This window comes from Ammospiza nelsoni, chromosome 1 (genome assembly GCF_027579445.1).
Source record: "Ammospiza nelsoni isolate bAmmNel1 chromosome 1, bAmmNel1.pri, whole genome shotgun sequence".
Lineage (NCBI taxonomy): Eukaryota > Metazoa > Chordata > Aves > Passeriformes > Passerellidae > Ammospiza > Ammospiza nelsoni.
Window position 1 is genome coordinate 97,741,721 of NC_080633.1, and position 20,285 is coordinate 97,762,005.

At 36.2% G+C, this 20,285-nt stretch overlaps 1 protein-coding gene across 1 annotated transcript in view; it reads right to left on the bottom strand.

The window, feature by feature from the left end:
* Nucleotides 1-2,921: 2,921 nt before the first annotated feature.
* The window catches only part of DOK6 (docking protein 6), a 203,054-nt gene continuing 185,690 nt past the window's right edge, over nt 2,922-20,285 (bottom strand). The window contains exons 7-8 of the mRNA XM_059469020.1: nt 4,840-4,957; nt 2,922-3,160 (exon numbers count right to left, since the gene is read on the bottom strand). Coding sequence (XP_059325003.1) covers nt 2,922-3,160; nt 4,840-4,957 — 357 coding nt within the window. The remainder of the gene's footprint in view (nt 3,161-4,839; nt 4,958-20,285) is intronic.

Sequence of the window (20,285 nt, forward strand, 5' to 3'; positions counted from 1 at the left end):
TCCCACTTCCAATAAGCCATTTTAAAATCAGCCTAGTGATGCACTACTCAGCACAGAAATTCAAAGCTCAAAAGGAAAGGATCAAATCTACTGCATAAGACTTGAGAAGACACGTAATACAGTCATTTTAAATAATGTAGCTCTTATGCAGTTTCTACTCAGTAAGTATCTTGTTCCAGGTGTCCTTTATTCATATCTCAAACTTTATAGGCTTCATTTACTAATGTGAAGGTCCTGATGCGATTCAGCGAAGGAAATGGGAATGTGGAAGGCTATAAAGCATTTCAGCTTTAGCCGCTGGTAGACACTTACTGAAAAATTACTGAGCGATCAGGTTTATATAACAGATATATTCTAACATTTTGTGTTATTCACATTGCTCAGGCACCAAGATTAGATGGGCAAATGGATTCCGTACTCTATTGCCGGGCATATGAACAAACAATGGAAATGCCAAAATGATGAATGCTCTCCCATTCATTTTACATACTTTAATTTGCAGAAGGCTGCAGAAGCCAACATCAGAATTTCCTGCAGGATTAGCTTAAGGAAGGTTGAACAGGATGATTCAAACCCCTCTAAATATTTAGCAACTTGAATATTCTCTGATTATTTTTAGTGACATATCAGAGTTTCTACTTTGAAAAGGAAAACTGTGTAGATGGGTTTTTTGTATGTGACTTTGTCTCCCTTTTACGCACAACACCTTTTAGCTGACCAGATGAAGACTACGTTATCCTGCTTAAAATATATTAAAAAAAAAAAAGAAAAAAGAGAAAAGGGTGAGTTCTCACCTAACAAGCTCAAAAGACAATGTGCATTGCAGGCTTGCTTACCAAGGCCACAGAGGGACCACAGCTTCCCTCCATTTTGGTTTGCAAAACCAACCTTATGTTTCTTGCATCTTTATTGTGACATACAAAAGGTAATTGTATAATAACAGTAAAATTCCTTCAGACTTCATCAGGGCCATTTTTTATTTTTGTCTGCTAATGAGTTTGGCATGTGCTTACAAGCTGAAGTCCTATTTGTTCAAAGATTAGTTTTATTTCTCAAAATTCCTCACTACGTTTAAAAATCTGACTCTTAGTGGGCTTCTTAATATTTTTCCATGTAATTTAATTACTTTGATATGGGTTTACAACAAACTGTGCCAAACAAACTCTGTCAAAATTTTTGACAGAGCAAATAAAATTCATTGTAAGCAAATTGTGATAAGCAATACTGTGGAAAAAAAACCACCAAACCCTTTAGTGTTCTCTTTTTGGAAGAAACAAGTAAGATGTTACTGGTGTAATTCTTATACAAATATGGGCTCTTTCACATAAGCACTCTCATGGAATGAGTAGCACTGCCTTTGTGGGTAGGTGTTCATTATTTAGAGTATGGATAGCAAAATCCAAGTCCAAAAAACGAGGACAAGCCAGATCAAACACAACAGGAATGACTGAAAGCATTTCTTAATTTTGAATTTCTTGGAGAAAGGCCAGGCTGTAATTAGATTTTCTGAACATAATTTCCTCAGGGATTTCAATAACTGCAATACAAAAAGCTAATTAATGTTTCAATACCAAAATTCTATTTGGCCTTATTTATATAATAATACACAAACTGACTGTGTTTAACATTTGTATCATCCAAACTCTAAAGGGCAAGGACTAGAGTTCTTCAGATAGATGAAAATTCAGTGAAAATTCAGTCTGCAACCTTTTTTTTTTTTTTCATTTTAAACAAATTAAAAGCCCTAAATGGAAAATAAATTAAAAAACCAAACCAAACCAACCAACCAAACAAACAAAAAAAAAGAATTATTTTGTTGTATAAAAACTCACATGTTCTGTTTGTCAATTTTAAATATCCGTGTAACAGTGTTAAATTTTTTGGTAGGTATAAAAAATAAACATTGAATTACTAGTAAACACACAAGGTATTTTTTTACATGCCTATATGGCTCATATTTTTTCCTTCTTAATCAAGATTTCAGTTAATAAGGTTGCTCTTGGCTTCTCATTTTTATCAATTTTTAGATCTTGATGTATGATAGCGTAACATATCAATGAATGCTTATCTTATGTTGGGCTCAAATTTTTTTAGAGCTGTCAATCATTTATGAAAACGTACAATTCATGTATGTCACACTCATGTATGCAGCAAAATGGTGTAGAGGTCTTTTTCCTCTGCTATTTAAATTACTCTTTGATAATAAATATTAAAGGACACTATTTAATTTCTAAACTGCAATTAAAGGCAAACTTGGATTATCAATAGAAACTATCCCATCTCATTTGATAATATTTTGTGCAACCTGTGTTACTTTAGCTCTATTATTCTATGTATTAATTTCTACAGTTCTTTACATGTAAGTATTTTCATGGGCTAATGGAGCATAATAGACCCAACACTCATTTATTGTAGGGCCTTTTTTCATCTGAAATGTAGTTTTTAAAAACCAAAAATCACAAAGCCCACTACCTTCTTACCCCATAGCATATTCATTATCAGATCAACACACACTACTAATTAAGTTAAATTTGACTGTTAAATAACTCCCAAAGAGCCAATTTATCTAAGGTAGTATGAGCACATATTCATTTCTCCTTATACATCACCGGCTGCTATTAATTAAAGTCCAGTCACCTCAGACTGCAAGTTTGAAGTAATTGCCACTGTGGAAGCCCTCGTGCTTAGCAGTGAGCCTGGCTACTACTACTGACACTGACAGTCACCTGGATTCAGGCAGACATCACTCTGTTTATTTCAGAGTTTGTGAGATGTTTACAAGTATGTGGGGAATTTTCAGATTTGTTTCCTGAGTGTTCAAAGCTTTGTTGTAGATGCCCATGAAGTGCAGAGCTGAGAACAGTGTCCCATTCTCTGAAGAGAACGTCTCCTCTCCGAAGGTGCGAGGCACCTTTGGAAGCTCAGAGGAGATTCTGGCAGCAGCAGGTGATGCTTCCCTCTGCACCAGCTCCTCTCAGCTGGCTGCTCTGCGAAGGTGAGGGCTGAAGTGATGCTTGCAATCTGCTTCCTTGCTGCCCACCTTCCACCCACATCTGCAGAGCTCCTGTGGGCTGATGCTTTGACAGCCCTGCAGTTGCAAAGGCTGTCGGAATGACAAGGTGCGAGGAGGAAAAGGTGTGCTTTGCACCCGCTTCACTTTCTGCACAAATTCATTGTTTTTGATTAGTAATTGCAGCCAATTCGCTGTTTTTAATTAGTAATTGCAGCAGAAGGTTCAAAGAGGTTTTCATTACATAGTGAATGGTAGTCTTGCGTGGAAAAGTTTTGCAACCAGAGTCTTCTGGATGCACTTCCTTGCCCACGGGAAAGACTGAATCAGTCTCTCCTGAAATTAACTACATTTTCTCAGGCTTCAGTCATCATACTACATGTAGGAAAAATGAAAATCTTAAGTTCTGAAATATTTATTAGCCCCTCATTTCAGTGGAAATGTGAATAAAATCTGCATACTTCCAGAAAGAAAAATTCTTACATTTTTAATCATACACTTCCAGTATGTTGAATCCTGCACAGCTTGGTGGTATAGATATTTTAATTGTTACTTTAAAGTTTTGCTTTCCTTTATTTTGAAGGCCATTTATAAGGCAGAAAAACATTTGAGAGTGAATATAACACATTTACTGTCTTGCTAATGAAGAAAAGACACATCAAGAACACAAGAAGAAGAAATCTAACATCTCTACAAATAAACTTCTTTTTTGCATTCTTATTGTGTCCATTAAAAAAACATTAGTGATGTGATGAATATATGTAGGGTGAGGTACAAATATAACTTTTTTCACAAACAGCTTCTGAAAGATTATTTTCTTTTTTCCATTACTGGTATTTAAATGTAAGACTACAAACATGATTAAAAATTAACTTTGTTCTATGGAAATGATGGGAAACAAATGCTTGTACCCTTTAATGACTCAGCCACTGAATGCACAGTTCACCTGCTGATTTTATGTGATAATTCACAAAACAAAGCATTTAATGTCCTTCATCTATATACTGAATTTTACTTATTTTAATGAAAATATGTACTGTGTCCTTGCATTTGGTACTCTTGTTTGCAAGCAGTTTGTAACCTCCTATCTAAATGTAAATTGTTTATGCGAACAGATTATTAAGAGAGAACTAAAACGAAATCCTTAAGGCCTTTAGAAATAATACAAAGCAATATGTTTACAAAAGGCTATTTTTAAAAGGTCCACATTTTAAATGTAACAATAATTTCATTTTCTTATAAGATACAAATAAATTTCAGCTTAAGAGCAGTGAATCATCATCATCAAGTTATGCTAATTATAGCATTTGAAAGCTTTAGCAAATCTAAACATATGAAAGAAAACCATAGACAGAAGATGATTTGTTGAAGGTCTGTAAGTAAGTTGAGTAAACAGTTCACATATATGATTTGCCAAGCAAATTCACCAAGAATAGCTCTTCTTCCTAGAATTACTCTGTTTTAATCTTGCAACTCATATAGCCACTTTATGTAGATTTAATTAGGCACCCTGAGGTTGCCCAAATACTTGCCCCATCTCATTGGTAGAAAATACTAAAACAACCTGACATTCATTAGCTACTGAGAAGCTACATTGAGCCAAATTGTCTATCCAACTTTATGTGGTGATTCTAGAAATAATTTTCACCATTTGTTTACAAAATGACTAAAAGAAACCTATTTTATGTAAATTTGGGGATCCTGCTGAGGTTCCTGACAATTGATAAAATGAAATGGAGAGAAAATAACCAGTGCAAATAAAAAGCAATTTGCATGAATTCTGGTGAAATTGAAAGAAGCTAATGGAGATGGCATTATAAGCAACTTGCCTTGTAAACTGTAGATTTCTCCAACGCTGTTCTGCCGGGTGATGTGATGCCAATATGCACTACGAGGAAGGGAGATCGACTTGGATAAAGTCATTGGTTCAGACAGACTGGTCTGGAGCTAAAAGCCAAAGCAAACATAAATGGAAGGTCACACATAAGCATCCTTGATTAATAATCTCAAAACTGTAAATTGAATCTATGTTGTCATGCACATACCATTTTCTAAACTACCACAGGTTTTCCACTATTATTTAAACTGTGTTACAAGCATCAGCGCTGTGAATGCTCAGGAAAAAGCTGCAAAAGTGAATCTGGGTCTATGGGTTCACTAGCAGAGGTTAATATTAAGAAATCAGAATATGTCCCTATTTTTCTACAGCTATTCTTCTTGCTGCCAGGGTTTTTTTATGTTCTTCTTTATGAAAACAATGGATTAACATATGCCTGAATTCTAAAATCCCTCTGCAATGACATTTCCTTTTGGTCATTTAGCCTGCATATTGGATTGAATACCCAGAAAGATGCTAAGAGAGAATCTGAGACAACCAGCAGAGAATTAGCAATGGAGAGTCATTAATCTCCTAATCCTCCTTTGAAGGGGAGGTGTCTCATCACCAGTAGCAGGCTCAGCTTCAAGAGCAGATTTTCCTGGTCTGGGAGACTTTATGTGACTGAAATTGGGAATTGCATGGTAAGTGTCCCTGTGACCAAGAGCTACAGCACAGAAACCTGACAGAGGGAATGTCAACTTTATTAAAGAGATCTCTGTCTCCAAGAAACTATTGATGTGAGTGAAAGACAAGGCAACACTACAGAAAAAAAAAAAAAGATGAAGGACTGTGCATTCTGGCAATCTCTTTGGATATTCCTGTTAAGCCTTCTGTGTCTAGAAGAAAAGAGAATGCACCTGCAAATATTTTGTATCTCTGGCTTTACAGAATTTAAAATGTGATCAATAATTTTTGGGATCGAACAAATCACCATAACATTGCAAGCATAATTTTTTCAGAGGATGTCTGAAAATATCAGTACTGAAGGATCAATTAGATCTGAATAATTAGAATGAAAAATCTCTTAGTTTCAGGGGAGGCACCAGGATGGTACTCTCAGAGGGTGTGCCTAGAAACTCATTTGCAGAGAGTTCAGCTCCAGAACAGAAGGTATTCAAGGTTTGGATAATTTACTGCAGGTTTATCATTAGTTCTTAGGGATTCCTCATTGAGAATCATAATGCCAAATTTAAAAAAGTCCTTTTTAACTGTACAAACTGATATTATTCTGTAATTTAAACCTCTTCCTTCCCCCAAAATATATTTAGAGACAACATCCACCCAAAGATCTAAAATGATTTAAATTTTGAGTATTAACACAAACTGATGCATGGAATATATTTTGCTTCAGATCAAAATTCTGCTGTAGTTACTTCTGTTGTTTTTTTCTTGAGAACTGCCATCAAAATAACTCCCAGTATACAGCTAATGTCTTTTCTGCTCATTTACAGCCAAGTATTACATTTCATTTGTCAGTGGTGCAGATCATCACTAGAAGCTATTTGATATGAGGTAAAGAGCTTGCAGAAACATTTAGTTCATTAAAAAAGAAGTCTGAAAGCCTTATCACAAGAATTCCAACTTTAGGGAGGCTTGGGGGTTTACATTTTCTTGATATACAGAATTTCCTTTATTGTAGAGATCAGGACAGTAACAAACCCTCTATACTATTTTACCATGTTTGTATAGCAAGAGTAACAAGAGTACATTTGCCAAAGAGCAAAATTATATAAAATAATCTTTAAAATTTAGTTTACCAATTATTTATTAATAATTTAATGACTCGAAAGGTAAATTAAAGGCAAAGCATTTTCTTAGCATGCATTCTGAAATAAATAATTCCAGTAAATATAACCACTTTGACTGCAGTTTATTATCTCAAAGCTAAATCCACAGACTGAATGGAATATGTGACTAAATGTATCATCATTCCTGATCTGAGTTGATTAGCTCCTGCCTCATCTGACCAATAGTGATGTAGAAGAACTTTATTTGCACACATTAGAGATTTAGGAGAATAAAAAAAAAAAAAATCTCTTCTCATTATAAAATAAGGTAAGAACTGCTTTAGTGCAGAAGACTGCACTGAAAGCATTCACAATACTTTGTTTCCTCAGATTCTCTAGCTAAGGAAGAACTTCTGATATCACCTTTTGGGTAAGAATTATCACCATATGCTAACTGCAATAAGACCAGATGAACCATATTTCTCTGGGGACTCCATAGAGAAAAAAATGCAATTTCTAGTTTATTACTCATAAAAAAACCCCAACTTTAAAATAAAATATCAATTTTGTTTTTCATTTGCGACTTTAAAACAGAAACATAAACCTTTGGATTTGAAGATATACCATATAAGGGATGGTAATATTAATTTATCCATGGAGTTATTTTTACTGAACTACCATCAGCTATAATTTTTCTTTTAGTCTGTTTTATCCATATAAAATTCACATTGTTGATCAAATGTAATTGACAATGACAGAATGCTTACTTCTACAAACTGCTGTTAGTAAAAATATTTCTCTGTTCAAAGAAAATTGAATAATATATTGACTGAAACCCATTTTCTCTGGAGAACATTTTATATGTTACATTGTGGGTGTTTCAGATAAAAAAACTTGATAACGAAAGTGAAGAAAATACATAAAAACATCCATATTATCAATTGTTCATATACTACTAGATTGCTCTTTTTTATATTAATAATTACAAGCTAAACTGACATTTAAAGTACAGAGATCTACTCTTTCAGAATCCCTGACTCCCAGTTGTAAATTAAATTCTGGTAGCTAATGAAGTTAAACTAGAAAAACAAAACAAACAAACAACTTGTAAATCAGGGAAGATTTACAAAACTGTCTAACTGTTAAAAAATTAGATGCTTAGGTTCAAGACCTCTGGTTTTCCAGACCAGTGAAAGAGAACACATTTATAAGTTCAGAGACTTCGTCCTCCATGCCCTTCCCTTTTGTCTTTTTACTATGCCTCATTAAAAACCAACTGGCACTCCACACTTTTTTTGAAGCAGCTAATGCAAACACAGAACTTTTCACTGTTGAAAATCAAGTAAATAACCTTTAAATTTTCTTATTTTCTCAAAGCAGGTAGATCATTCTGCACGGATTTATTACTGTCCTTCATTTAACAGAAATGTAATGGTTAAAAATGTATTTAAAATTATTTCACCTATCTCATTAAGTGTGTTTACCATGCAGAAAATTAAAACATCTCTGGGTCTGGATTTGTTCTTACATAACAGACCAATATTCAGCTGTTGTTTGCAACACCAACACATTTTTCTCAGGAGCTGGCAAAACAGGCTCAGATGCATAAGCATCAACTGTACAGAAAGGGCCCATCATGACAGAGGCAGCAAAGACACCTAGAAGTAAACATTTCTATTTGGGAATGAATTTGAGATGATTCTGCTGCTCTACTTCACTGTGGTGAGATCCCACCCGGAGTACTGTGTCCAGCTCTGGGGTCTGTAGCACAAAGACAGGAATTTGCTGGAGCACATCCAGAGATGGGACTCAAAAATGATCAGAGGGCTGGACGCCTCTCCTGTGACGACAAACTGAGAGAACTGGGGTTCAGGCTGGAGATGTTCAGGGACAAAGCTTCAGGGAAACCTTTTTGTGACCTTTCAGTACTTTACAGGGCCCAAATGAAAAATAGGGCAGACTTTTCAGCAGGGCCTGTTGTAACAGGACAAGGAGTGAGGGTTTTTAAATTAAAAGAGGGTAAATTTAAATTGGACATGAAGAAGGAATTTTTTGTGATGGGGGTGGTAAAACACTGGCATTGGTTGCCTCGAGAGGTTTTGGATGCCTCATCCCTGGACACATTCAAGGTCAGATTGGACTGGGCTCTGAGCAACCAGGTCTAGTTGAAGATGTTCCTTCTCATTGTAGGGGGCTTGGACAGATGGCCATTAAAGGTCCCTTCCAACCCAAAGCATTCCCTGATTTCACTGAGGGTTCTTTTGCTGTGTCACATCTGTGTTCTGGTCTTGATAGAGGAAAGCAAGAGCAATATACCAAATTAAACATGAATCTAGAATGATTTAGCTACAAATATTTCTCAAATCTAGTGTGACTTCCTTCAGGAAATAAAAAACATAACCTAGACTTTTTTCCCCAGTTTATGAGGTAGAAAGTGAGAACAGAACTAGAACTTAGGTAAAAAGTAGAAATGCACACAGGAAAACCATATTAACTCAGGGAATTTTGTAGTAGGAATATAAAAACCACAATTATTACTGAAGCATTTTTGTTACCTGACGGGAAACATGCAGTAGTTAGGGTTCATCCATTTCCCCCAGAATCTGTCTGATAAAATACCCTTCATACAGCGAACGTTACATTTCTTTGCTGCATCTAAATCTAATATCCAAAGCCATAATATCCAAAATATTGAGCTCTATGAAGTTTTTGCTTTTCCAGTGACAACTTTATTATTTTTACAGGTCTATTTGATTAAAATAGAAATTATAAAAAAAGAAAGAAGTCTATTAATGTGTCACTGTAAGAAGTTTCCCATATTTTTCATTATTGCTCTTTTATGAAAGTCTTAAATAGTAAATTTTCTTTTAATTCCCATAGGCCATCTCCATTGACTTCAATAGATTTGTTACTCTGATACCAATAATGAATACAATTCCAAAAATGGAGCCTGTTAACTGTATTAGGGTTCTGAGCTTTGATCTTTTTAGCATATTATTCTCTCTGTTTTATTTTTTTCATTAAAAAGTCAAAACACTGAAGGTGACAGAAAATACATTTGGCTTGAGGAGACAAACTGAGCAATTTATAGTTCATTCCATATTTTTTTTTAGTCTGCAATAAGGACAGTTTGCTTTTTACAGATATGCTCAGAAAATAGGTTAGTTTATTATGGATAAAACCCTCTGTCTCATTTCAAATTCTCATTAGTGTCTTTAAACAAATAGCAAGAGAACTAGGTCACAGAAGACTAACGAGAGTAGTAGTCTAGAAATATGAATCTAATATCATTATTTAGATTTTTTTTTTCTTTCTAACTCCAAAGAAGGCTACTTTGTGTTATGCCTTGAAGAGAACGAGGGTTTAAGAAATATATTTCACCTCACAAGTGTCAATTAGCTGGCACAGAGTTTTCTCATTTTCTTATCATGACCAAAAAAAGGGTATCATGTTTGTCTTTTTTGCAAAAGCAGTAATGGTTGTCCTGGATTCAACTTTTATACTATGACACATAGATCTATTTCACAAAAAACAGTTCTCATCCAGTACTGTAAAGCAGACTGTTTCTTCATCAGCACAGGTTTGCCCAGGTTTCTTTTTAAATCAATTCTCCTGCTCCAAACAATTTCCCAATTTGTCATTTTGAATTCTGTCTCTTCATTGATCCACTTCCACATTGTTATAAATGTAAGATATGGAAGTAAAATGACTAGACTGAGCCTTGATCCTTCTTTGAAAATATTTAATAAAACTTGATGCAGATACAGTCCTATGAAATAGCAGTGAGAACATTCTTTCCTTTGGTGATGTGTTACTAGTACTCTTTGGTTACAATTTTTCTGTAGCCCTTTTTTCACAATCACTTAGCTTGCTTAGAACGTAGTTATGTTCATTTTTATATATGTTGCTTGGACTGTGTTAATTATTTAAATATGTCAACTATTATATAATAATTTATAGGTATCAGCATACTATTTATTTGCTATGCACTGATTTATATTTATTTTTACAGTTTTATCCAACTTGCTGCTCCTGACAGAACACATAATATTGGCAAATCCCCCACCAATATATGACCTCACAGGTCTCCTGAAAAAGTTTTTTTCTTTTATTTTTTCTTTACTCTGAAAGAAGCTCATAATAGATCAGTGTTGCCAGACAGAAGGGATTGAAGTTGGAGGAAAATTAGATACATTTTACAGCACGTTGGGATTATATTTGTTGAATGTCAGTAAGGTGTGTGTCTTCACCTATATTCCGTCACAAAACTGTGGGTTTCTTCCTTTTGTGAAAGAAGTTTCCTGGAAACTATAATAATTAGTGTGAGGGTAGAAGCTCAGATTCTTACATTTTTCAAAGGTTTGAGCCATTTTACTATAAATAAGAAATACATTATCCATTTTTCATTGCATAAAATCATTCACTAATAACATGGGAGATAATGCCAACATGGAAAGAGCTGAGACTATTTCAAGCCTGGCTATACTGCAGGTCTCAGTAGAAACAAACACAACTGAGCTAATGTCTTCAAGAAAAACATGTATGTGTATACATACATATATGTGCCTGGTAGAGAATCCAGTTTTGCACAGAAGTTATTTGCAGATATTGATTGTCCTTTCTGTTGCCATGAAATGGGAGCCAGCTATTGTGGAGAGTATTATTAATAATTGGTTAGCTGAGAAAGGCCACGCTGAAATAATGCCGCTGGTTAAGCTGAAGGAGAAAAGTCAGCAGTCAGCAAGCTAAAAGGAAAGGTCAGCAGTGACCTTGCTGCAACATGAGGAAAGGGAGTAGAGATTAGTCCTGAATATATCCTGAGAATATGTAGAAAGTATCAAAAGTAGAACCATAGGAATGTAGAAGTAGGCGTAGATGCTGATATGTAAGCTAACCAATCCTGAGCTCAACTTTTGCAATATGTATGAAGCTCATTATTAACTGTATTTAACCCGCCGTACTGATCAATAAAATTGGGCCTGTGATGATCAAACGGATGTCTGGGTCTCCTTCCGTCGACAAGCTATGTATGCCTGCAGCCCAGAATGCCAGCCACACCTGAGCCAGCAGGTTGAGGGAAGTGATTCTCCCTCTCTTCTGCCTCGTGAGACCCCACATGGGGCACTGCATCCAGCCCTAAGAGCCCCAGCACAAAAAAGAGAGGGATCTGTCAGAGCAGGTGCAGAGGGGGCCATGAAGATAATCAGATAATCAGAGGGAAGGAGCACCTCTGCTGTGAAGACAGGCTGAGAGAGCTGGGGTTGCTCAGCCTGGAGCAGGGAGGGTTTTATCTCATCAGTGTTTGTAAATACCTGATGGGAAGGGGCAAACAAGACAGAACCGGGCTATTTACAGTGGTGCCCAGTGACAGAACCAGAGACAACATGCAGAAACTGAAACACAGGAGATTCCTGCTGAACATCAGGAAACGCCTTTGCTATGAGCTTGAATAAGCACTGGCACAGATTTCCCAGGAAGGTTGTGCAGTCTCTCACATTGCAGACATTCAAAAGACATTGGGACATGTTGCTAGAAAACCAGCTTTGGTGGCACTGCTTGAGCTAGGGAGGTTGGACAAGAGATCCCTTCCATCCTCAACCAGTCTGTGAGTGTCATTTCTAAAATTACAGAGAAGGTTTTACTGAACAGGGAGAGTCCCAGATCTGTCTTCTGAACAGTGCAAGGATAAGTCAGTTGAGGTGGAAAAGAACAAACTGAAATGCATCAGTTAGAGAGATCAAAGAAGGAGGCCCTCAACAAAAACTTGTCTTCTTCATTTGGAGCAAATGTTTTCTGGGTAATTCAGCCTGAGAGTTATGGAGTTCCAGAAGTGGCTCTTTCATGAGGTTTGTCAAGCCAGGGCTAAAAATAGTGAGGCTTGCTATCAGTGCTGACATACAAGTCCTTCCTCTGTCCTCATTCCTCTGTCTGTTTTTCACTCTCCTTGCTCTGCTGAGTATTCCTCCTTCTTACAAAGCTACTAGAGTCTGACCTCAGCCTGAAATGCTCTGGCAAAGTCTTCAAAGTACGAGATTTTTTTCATGGAATTACTTGCCAAAAGGTATGACATATTTTAAACAGATATTTGGGACACTTGAAATCTCAGTGTTTTACTTGGGAGTACTGTAAGGACAACCCTTCTGACCTCATAGAAGTTTGCTTCAGAACTGGTGTGGTGGAAAAATGTCTCTCTCTAGCATGTGGCAAGAAAGGTGAAATAGGGATGAACACAGACTGTCCTCAGTTGGGAGAACCCCAATTGAATAAATTTGGGGCTGAAAACCGGATTTCTAAAAAATGCTGCAATCTATATTCACTGTTCCCTGCGCAGTTATTTGGCTTCCATTATTTCTGATAAAGCAAATCCCTTTGACCTCTTGAGATTTCTCAAGAAGTTTTTCTTCTATTGTCTAAAACAAATCAGTAGTTTCCAATTACATATATTTGTGGAAATCACATTTCTTTTAGCTTCTTCATTTCGGTATACAGAAATTATTGACTGATGAACTTTAATAAAATGACAAAAAGACAATTTTCCGAATACTTTCTGAAACTGTAATCATCAATAACTTTTCATGAATATTCCTCATTAAACTTATCAGTGCATGACTCCAGTATTCAGCAACACACATAGTCTGGCTGACCTCTACTTTCTCACATTTTCAGAAGTTAGTTTTATATGTCATACAAAGACATTTCAATTAAAAACAAGAAATACCAAACCTAGAATGCATTAAAATTACTACTGTGGGGTAAAGTCTTCTCAGATAACTCATCAAAATCTTCCAAAAAACATGGTTCCTTCCTTTCAACTATTTACTTTTAGACATTTGAAATGCATCTTGAATCACACTTACTGGGGCTAGTTATATATATGCAATACACATGAATGTAAATTATTAAGTTTTAGCTTTGAAACATATTGTATTTTTGAGGGGGGCGAGAGGGAGGCATATGCCTGCACATATGAACACACATTAATTTAATTTAAGACAGCCTATTAATTAACAATTAAATATTTACTTCAGGAGGTGCATGGCCTTTAATGAGTTTTTTACAGATCTAAAATCAACTGAGAACCTGGTATATAAAAATAAAGGGCTATTCCTTTCCACTGTGTGTCCTTGCACACAGGGACCACACCATGATCATGTATATGCATAGATACAGCCAGAGATTTCTTGACATTGTTCTTTTAAAACTGAAATAAGTGATCATTAAAAAGCAATGCACACACTTCTAAATAAAAATATATCAAGTATATTTGGAAGTATTTGGGTTTTTTTGGCCCAGAAACAACTTGTAGTGAGAGACATGGTTATCTGAATTGCAATTCAAACTTCTGCTTATAAAAGAAGCCAGTGAAATTTTTGCTTCCTTACTGATGTGTATTTACTAATATAGCAAAAGTAGCTGCAAGACAGGAATTCAGTTTAGAAGGTGGGAGACAGAGAAATGTTCACAGATTGCTTTATCTTTCCATATACTTGCATCAGCCCAATAAATCCTGACATTAGCAACCTTTCTTCCCCTAATTTCATTTTCAGACAAAAACCAGGTGTTTGTTTTTTCTTTCTGCTGGCAAAAGTTGCTTGGCTCAATAGAAGTTGTACATACATGCCCACATGCCATGTAACTCAAGTCTTTTCAAATCCATAGTTGTTATTTAATGAAACAATCCTTTGCCTGTTTCAGCTTCAAAAAACAAAGGAAATAGAATTATATCCGTTGCCATGGAAATCTGTAACTCCATTGCTTTTTTTCCTTGTAAAACAAAACGTATGGAAAACTGAACACCAGACAATATGTGGGAACACATCACAGAAATACCAGCATTTTAAAAAGGATTTTACAAAATCTCAGGTAGTAACAATTGCAACTTTTACCACTATATTCTACAAGGAAATGTTTAAGATAATGAAGAGAAGAACTTTTGCTGATTTATCAATGGGTTTTGAATCACAAAGACTGTAGAGATGTGCATTCAACAGCCAGTCATACGAAACCATATGAATCTTGCCTGGCAGCAGTCTTTATGGAAATGGATTCTGACAGACTGAATATGCTATGAGACTAGCAGCTTTTACCCTGAGACAGTCATAAGAAACAGAGAAATGGATGCTTCTGCCATAGCACAGAAAATCTTCATTAATTCCTTGCTGCTGAACGCTGCAGAACTGAAATATTTTTGAAAAACCTACTCCTGCAGCTGAGATGGAACAATACTTCATTACATTTAACATCTTCATCACCAGCGTGGGCAGTGGGACAGAATCGACTCTTAGAAAATTTGGGGATGGCATCAAACCAGGGGGAATAGTCAAACACCCAGACAGGAGGGCTTCTATTCAGAGGGATTTCAGCTAAGCAGAGGGAAAGGCTGACAGGACTGTCATGAAATTCAGCAATGAGAGATGTCAATGCTGCAACTGGGCCAGGTCAAATGCACACAAGCACAGTCTGGGGACTGACTTTATAGATAAAAACTTTGCCAAAAAAGGAACTAGCTGTCCTGGTGATAATGAGAATGACCAGAGCATCTATGCAGTGATGGAGGCTATGGATGACACACTGGACCACATTAGCAAAAGCATGGTAAATACAACCAGAGAAGTCACATTTTCCCCCTGTTTGGCAATTGAGAAACTACATCTGGAAGTTTAGCTATGTTCACAAAATCTTCAGGGCCCAGGCACAAGAGGAATATCAAACTGGAGAGAGCCTGGCAAAGAACCTCTAAGAAGCAGAACATGATCAGTGACGCTGGATTAAATGTCTAATGTTTAGTCACCGTGAGAAAGCAAAGGCTAAAATAAATCTAAACCCATTTTTTTCTCTCTCTTCTGAAAAATATGTTGCAAAGAAGACTGTTATCAGAGATTCACAGTGAAAGGACAAGAGTCAAGAGGTCACAGGCTGTGGCAAGGGAAATTTGAGACAAACTTAAGGAAAAAAATCCTTTACAGTGTGAACAGCCAAGTGCTGGAATGAGCTCCCATAATCTGCATCATTGGGGGTATTCAAAACTTGACTTGCTAAGACCCTGGCTAACTTTATCTAGTTCTGATGCTATACCTGCTTTGAACAGGCAAGTAGGTGAGCTGACCACCCTTCCAATGCCAGTATTTTTGATCCTATATTCAATGGATTTGAAAATTTGAGAGCCAATGAGGTGCCCAGTGCCATCGAGCCAAAATGACATTCTGCTGACTGTGGTATTCACACATCTTTGTTTAACTCAGCCACTGTGGTCAGTGAAATAATGTCAAACCAACAGCACAGGGTCTACAGTCTCTACTACTGCCTAACAATTCTCCTCAAGTAGATGCCTGCATAGTTGATAAATAAAAACCCTTAGCATGGCTGTTATATAAGACATCAGTAGCATAAGAACAACAACCCACAGCTGAAAGAAAACCAAACTCTATCTGGATAGGCTCTAAATAAATCTAATAAATACATATTGAAAGCCTGCATGTACTTGCAGTATAGGAAAGTTTCTGCATATCAGATATGGCTTCTTTAGATGCTCAGTATCTCTTGTCTTCAGTCTAAACATAATCAGAGAGATCATAAATAATTTTCATGTTAAAATCCTTGTAATCTTTATAAAATAAACAGAAGTGGAGAAAAACCACAAAATTAAGAGATATTGTGAACTTCACCTAATTTTTGTCCTACCAACAAGTACCTGATGAGGCAAAGCACAAAAAGCACAGGAGGGAATTACAAAGTAACTTTAGAGCTGTTATGAGAATTTTTGATCCCTTCTCAGATTATTACTTTTTATAATTCCCCTATTCTCTGAAAAGCACGGTGCCCCTCTGTAAATCATTGATAAAAAGTTTTCTATTAATCAGAGACAAAGCCTTAACTATTCCCTTGAGTGATATAAAGAACTCCTAAACAGAGTTACTGCAACAGAGGAAGGCCTTGCTTGACAAGAGACACAAAATGATGATATAATTCAAAAGACTGATGAAAACCATGTGAAAAATACCTTTTCCAGAAGATCATTCTTCTGCGAAAAAGCAACTGACTATGATTCAGGGTTTGTTATGTTATTGTTTTGTTTTTGTGCTGTGCCTAGCATACAGCTGATTATTCTATGACCTTGGGCAATTCATATACAGCTGAGTTTGGACTTAATCTTTCTGTGCCTCATTTTACTCATTACTATTAATATTATAATAATACCTGTCTCCTGAGAGCACTGGATAACTTCATCAGCTATTATTTTTGCTAATAATAATAGAAGCTCTATAGTTGCTGCGTTTTATAAGAAACAGTTTTCTGAAAATAGCAGATATGAGATTAGTACTAAATTAAGCCCCCTGGTGAGGTGGTTTGAGGATTATTTTTTAGTAATACTTCATTCAACTTAACCTGCTTCTCTGTTGAGAGAGTTCAATGACATGAACCTACCAGCACAGTTACACAAGTGAGCTTGTTTAAAGGCACAAAATACAAACGAAAATTTCCCTTCCATATTAAATGCTTCTCTGAGGTTAGTTAAGGGGAGGGCTGGGTTTCAGTCAGATGTGCAACAACCACCACATAATTACAGCAGCTATTCCTAATTTATAGCTCATATCACCCACAGCTTTTAGCAAGCAAAACTGCTAAACAAATCATCAATTTTGTTTAGAGAAAAGTTCTTTGGCTCTTCATTTCTTGCATTTCTGGAAACAAATATGAATTTTAGCCTGACAGTGTCTTTCTATCTACTTTGTTATCTCTATAAACATGCAATATTTTGTAAAGCACAAGAAAAGTGGAAAAAAAAATTACAAATTTGCTCATGTCACTAACCTTCAAATCCTCTTATATTCAAATGCAGCTTCGTAAAGATGAAATAAATGATATCTGACTTTTAAGAAATAGCTCTTTAAAAAGAGCCCAGAAATGTAGATAGGTGGCTACAGGGATTTTTAAAGTGCTTACACGCTAAATTCTCAGGAGGGTTTGCATCTTTGGATATCTCACTATGAAAACATCTTTGCCCTGTTGCATTCAAACAAGCTAACCAGATTGTGGTAACCTCAATGAAAATGTTCACAGTGCAGCCCCAGCTGCATGCAAACATGTAACTGAGGTGAACAGAACAGGGAAAACAGTGTTCATAGGTTTCATGTATGCAGCTTCAGGACGCATTCATGGGATGGAGCAGGCTCCATGCAGATAAAAAATTGTATCATCTCACTTGTAAGACACCTTTGTAAAGCTTTTCATACAAACTTTGGCTGAGCTCACAGTTTATATTAGCAGGAAGGCAGATTTCAATCTGAGTCTTAGGCAGCATGATGGACAAATAGTTAAAAGAACATGGTGACAGCATACAAAATATTCCAGAAATTTTTAAGGAGAAAAGAACGAGAGTAATTTCTTGGTAAGGATGCCCACCCATGTGCTAAGGTACTTGGGGTATAGTCCATAGGAGAGATTTAAAATACCTTTTTGCATTCAAGATCATCCAGCTCTATGGCTATGCATTAGAGAAATTTCAAAATTGTGTCAGACAAAGGAAGAATTTAATTTTCTCCATCATATTTTGAATGAAAACCCTCATGATTACTACCATTTCAAAAACATTCAAAACTCCAGGGCAAGTTAAGTTTCCAAATGGCAAAACAGCATTTAAATTACATCACCAGCTACCAAAATATTTGACACACTCTTATGTAAGGATTTCCCAGCTCTGCTCTCACACCTACCCACGCCACTTACCTACACACCCCACAAACCTTTATGTTGTCTGCAGTGTTTTTGACATGAGGAACAGCTTTGTCCCACCCCCACCACTTTGTAGGAGCAGCTGCACAAACCCTTTGTTGCCATAGTAAAGATTTTCCCTATTCTGTGGTTTCATTCAAACACACAGCAAAGACCCAGGAATGCCAAAAACCTACAGAGTTCCTGGGAAAATCTGGACTTTACACCTCTTGCTGACTGCAAGGTGCCATATAGAGGCACAATGAAACCCTGCAGTTCACAGAGGAAGAGGGGTAAAAAATGTCTTGACTCGGTAAGGAAAGGATGAATGGGAGACTAGTGGCTGTGAAAGTTTGAATTTCTTAGTGGGATGAGGTATTTTCTTTTAGAAAGTGAATGACACCTTCTGCATAGTTTTTGAATGCCACTATTTGGATATGACTAGTAGCCCCTGAAAAAATGCCAATGAAATAAGTCTAGATTCAAGAGAATGTTTTCTTTAAAATCAGAAAGTAAAAGCAGTCCAGTTGAAAGAATCATTAACTATCATCCAGTCTGAATATCCACAAATTTCCCGCTTTCTTATGAAGTGGTAAATGTTGAAAATAGACCTGCAATGTAAGTTTTGGGATTACTTCATCTGAGCACACACAGTTTTCTGAGCCTAAAAGTTAACAAAGAGTCCGGAAAAAATTCTAAAAAAAATTCTCATAGAAATCAGAGTAAAGAAAAATGTCATTATGTACTTAATGAACCAAGAATCCTATAGAAAATTACCACTATCTGTGGGAATTTGGTTTATGAAACTAAAACCAAAATGTACACAGATTCTGACTTATGAGGAAAAAAAACCAAAACAAGTTCAAAATTCCTGGTGTTGTTAATCTTGGCAAAATTTATAGATAGTCGCAGACAGATTGACCGCTGGAGAATCCACTGTGTCAGGGGAGGCTTAGACTGGACACTAGGGAGCATTTCTTTTCTGGGAGAATGGTCAAACATTAGAACAGGCTTCCTAGAGAAGGAGTCCATACCTCAAGATGGTCAATCTTTAACAGGCATTTGGATAATGACCATAAAATTGTGCTTTAACTTTTGGTCAGCCCTGAAGTGATCAGGCAGTGGAACTATGTGACCATTGTAGATCCTTTCCAATAGAAATATCCTATCCTATCCTATCCTATCCTATCCTATCCTATCCTATCCTATCCTATCCTATCCTATCCTATCCTATCCCATTACAGATATAAGCTTCACAGCACCCATGCAAACCAAGTAAGCACCTCACCATCTCTGTATTGCAATAAAGCAGCCAGGTTTGACAGGGTTATAAAATCTCTAGGCACGCATTATACAGCAGCACCCGTACATAGTTTCAGATGGCAAGTACAGAACAATATTCAGCTAAGTATGCATGAATAGCTGACCTGAGGCAATGCTTTAGCTTGCATAAAGTACATGAGTTCATGAATCATCATATGCATTCAGAATCTCAGAACTTAAGCTTACATATAAATTGGAAAGAGAAGAAAACATACTAAGAGACCAATGTGTCATGGCATGGGATAATCTTTGGATGAACTGTAAAATTTTATTCTCCTGTTTCTCCTTCAGGAATTGAATCAACTTAAAAAGACTTAGGCAGAATTACAACATAAAAGAACTTTGTTATACAAAGTAAATTACAGTGGTGAAATTAAGCCCAAAAGATATATAAAATGTATTTAGCTAAATGTTTCATATATTTATTGGGTCAGCAGCATCCAGTACTATCTCTCTGAAATTCCCCTACTTTACAACTTGAAATAGTAGGTGATAGGCACACCATTGCAAAAAGACATCAATAAAAACTGTAAACCAGTCAATGCTCAGAAGATGCAGTGGCAAAAGTCGAATACTTCAAATTGAAACCATCATGTTAAAATTTAGAATATTTGATGTGTCTGTTAATATTTGA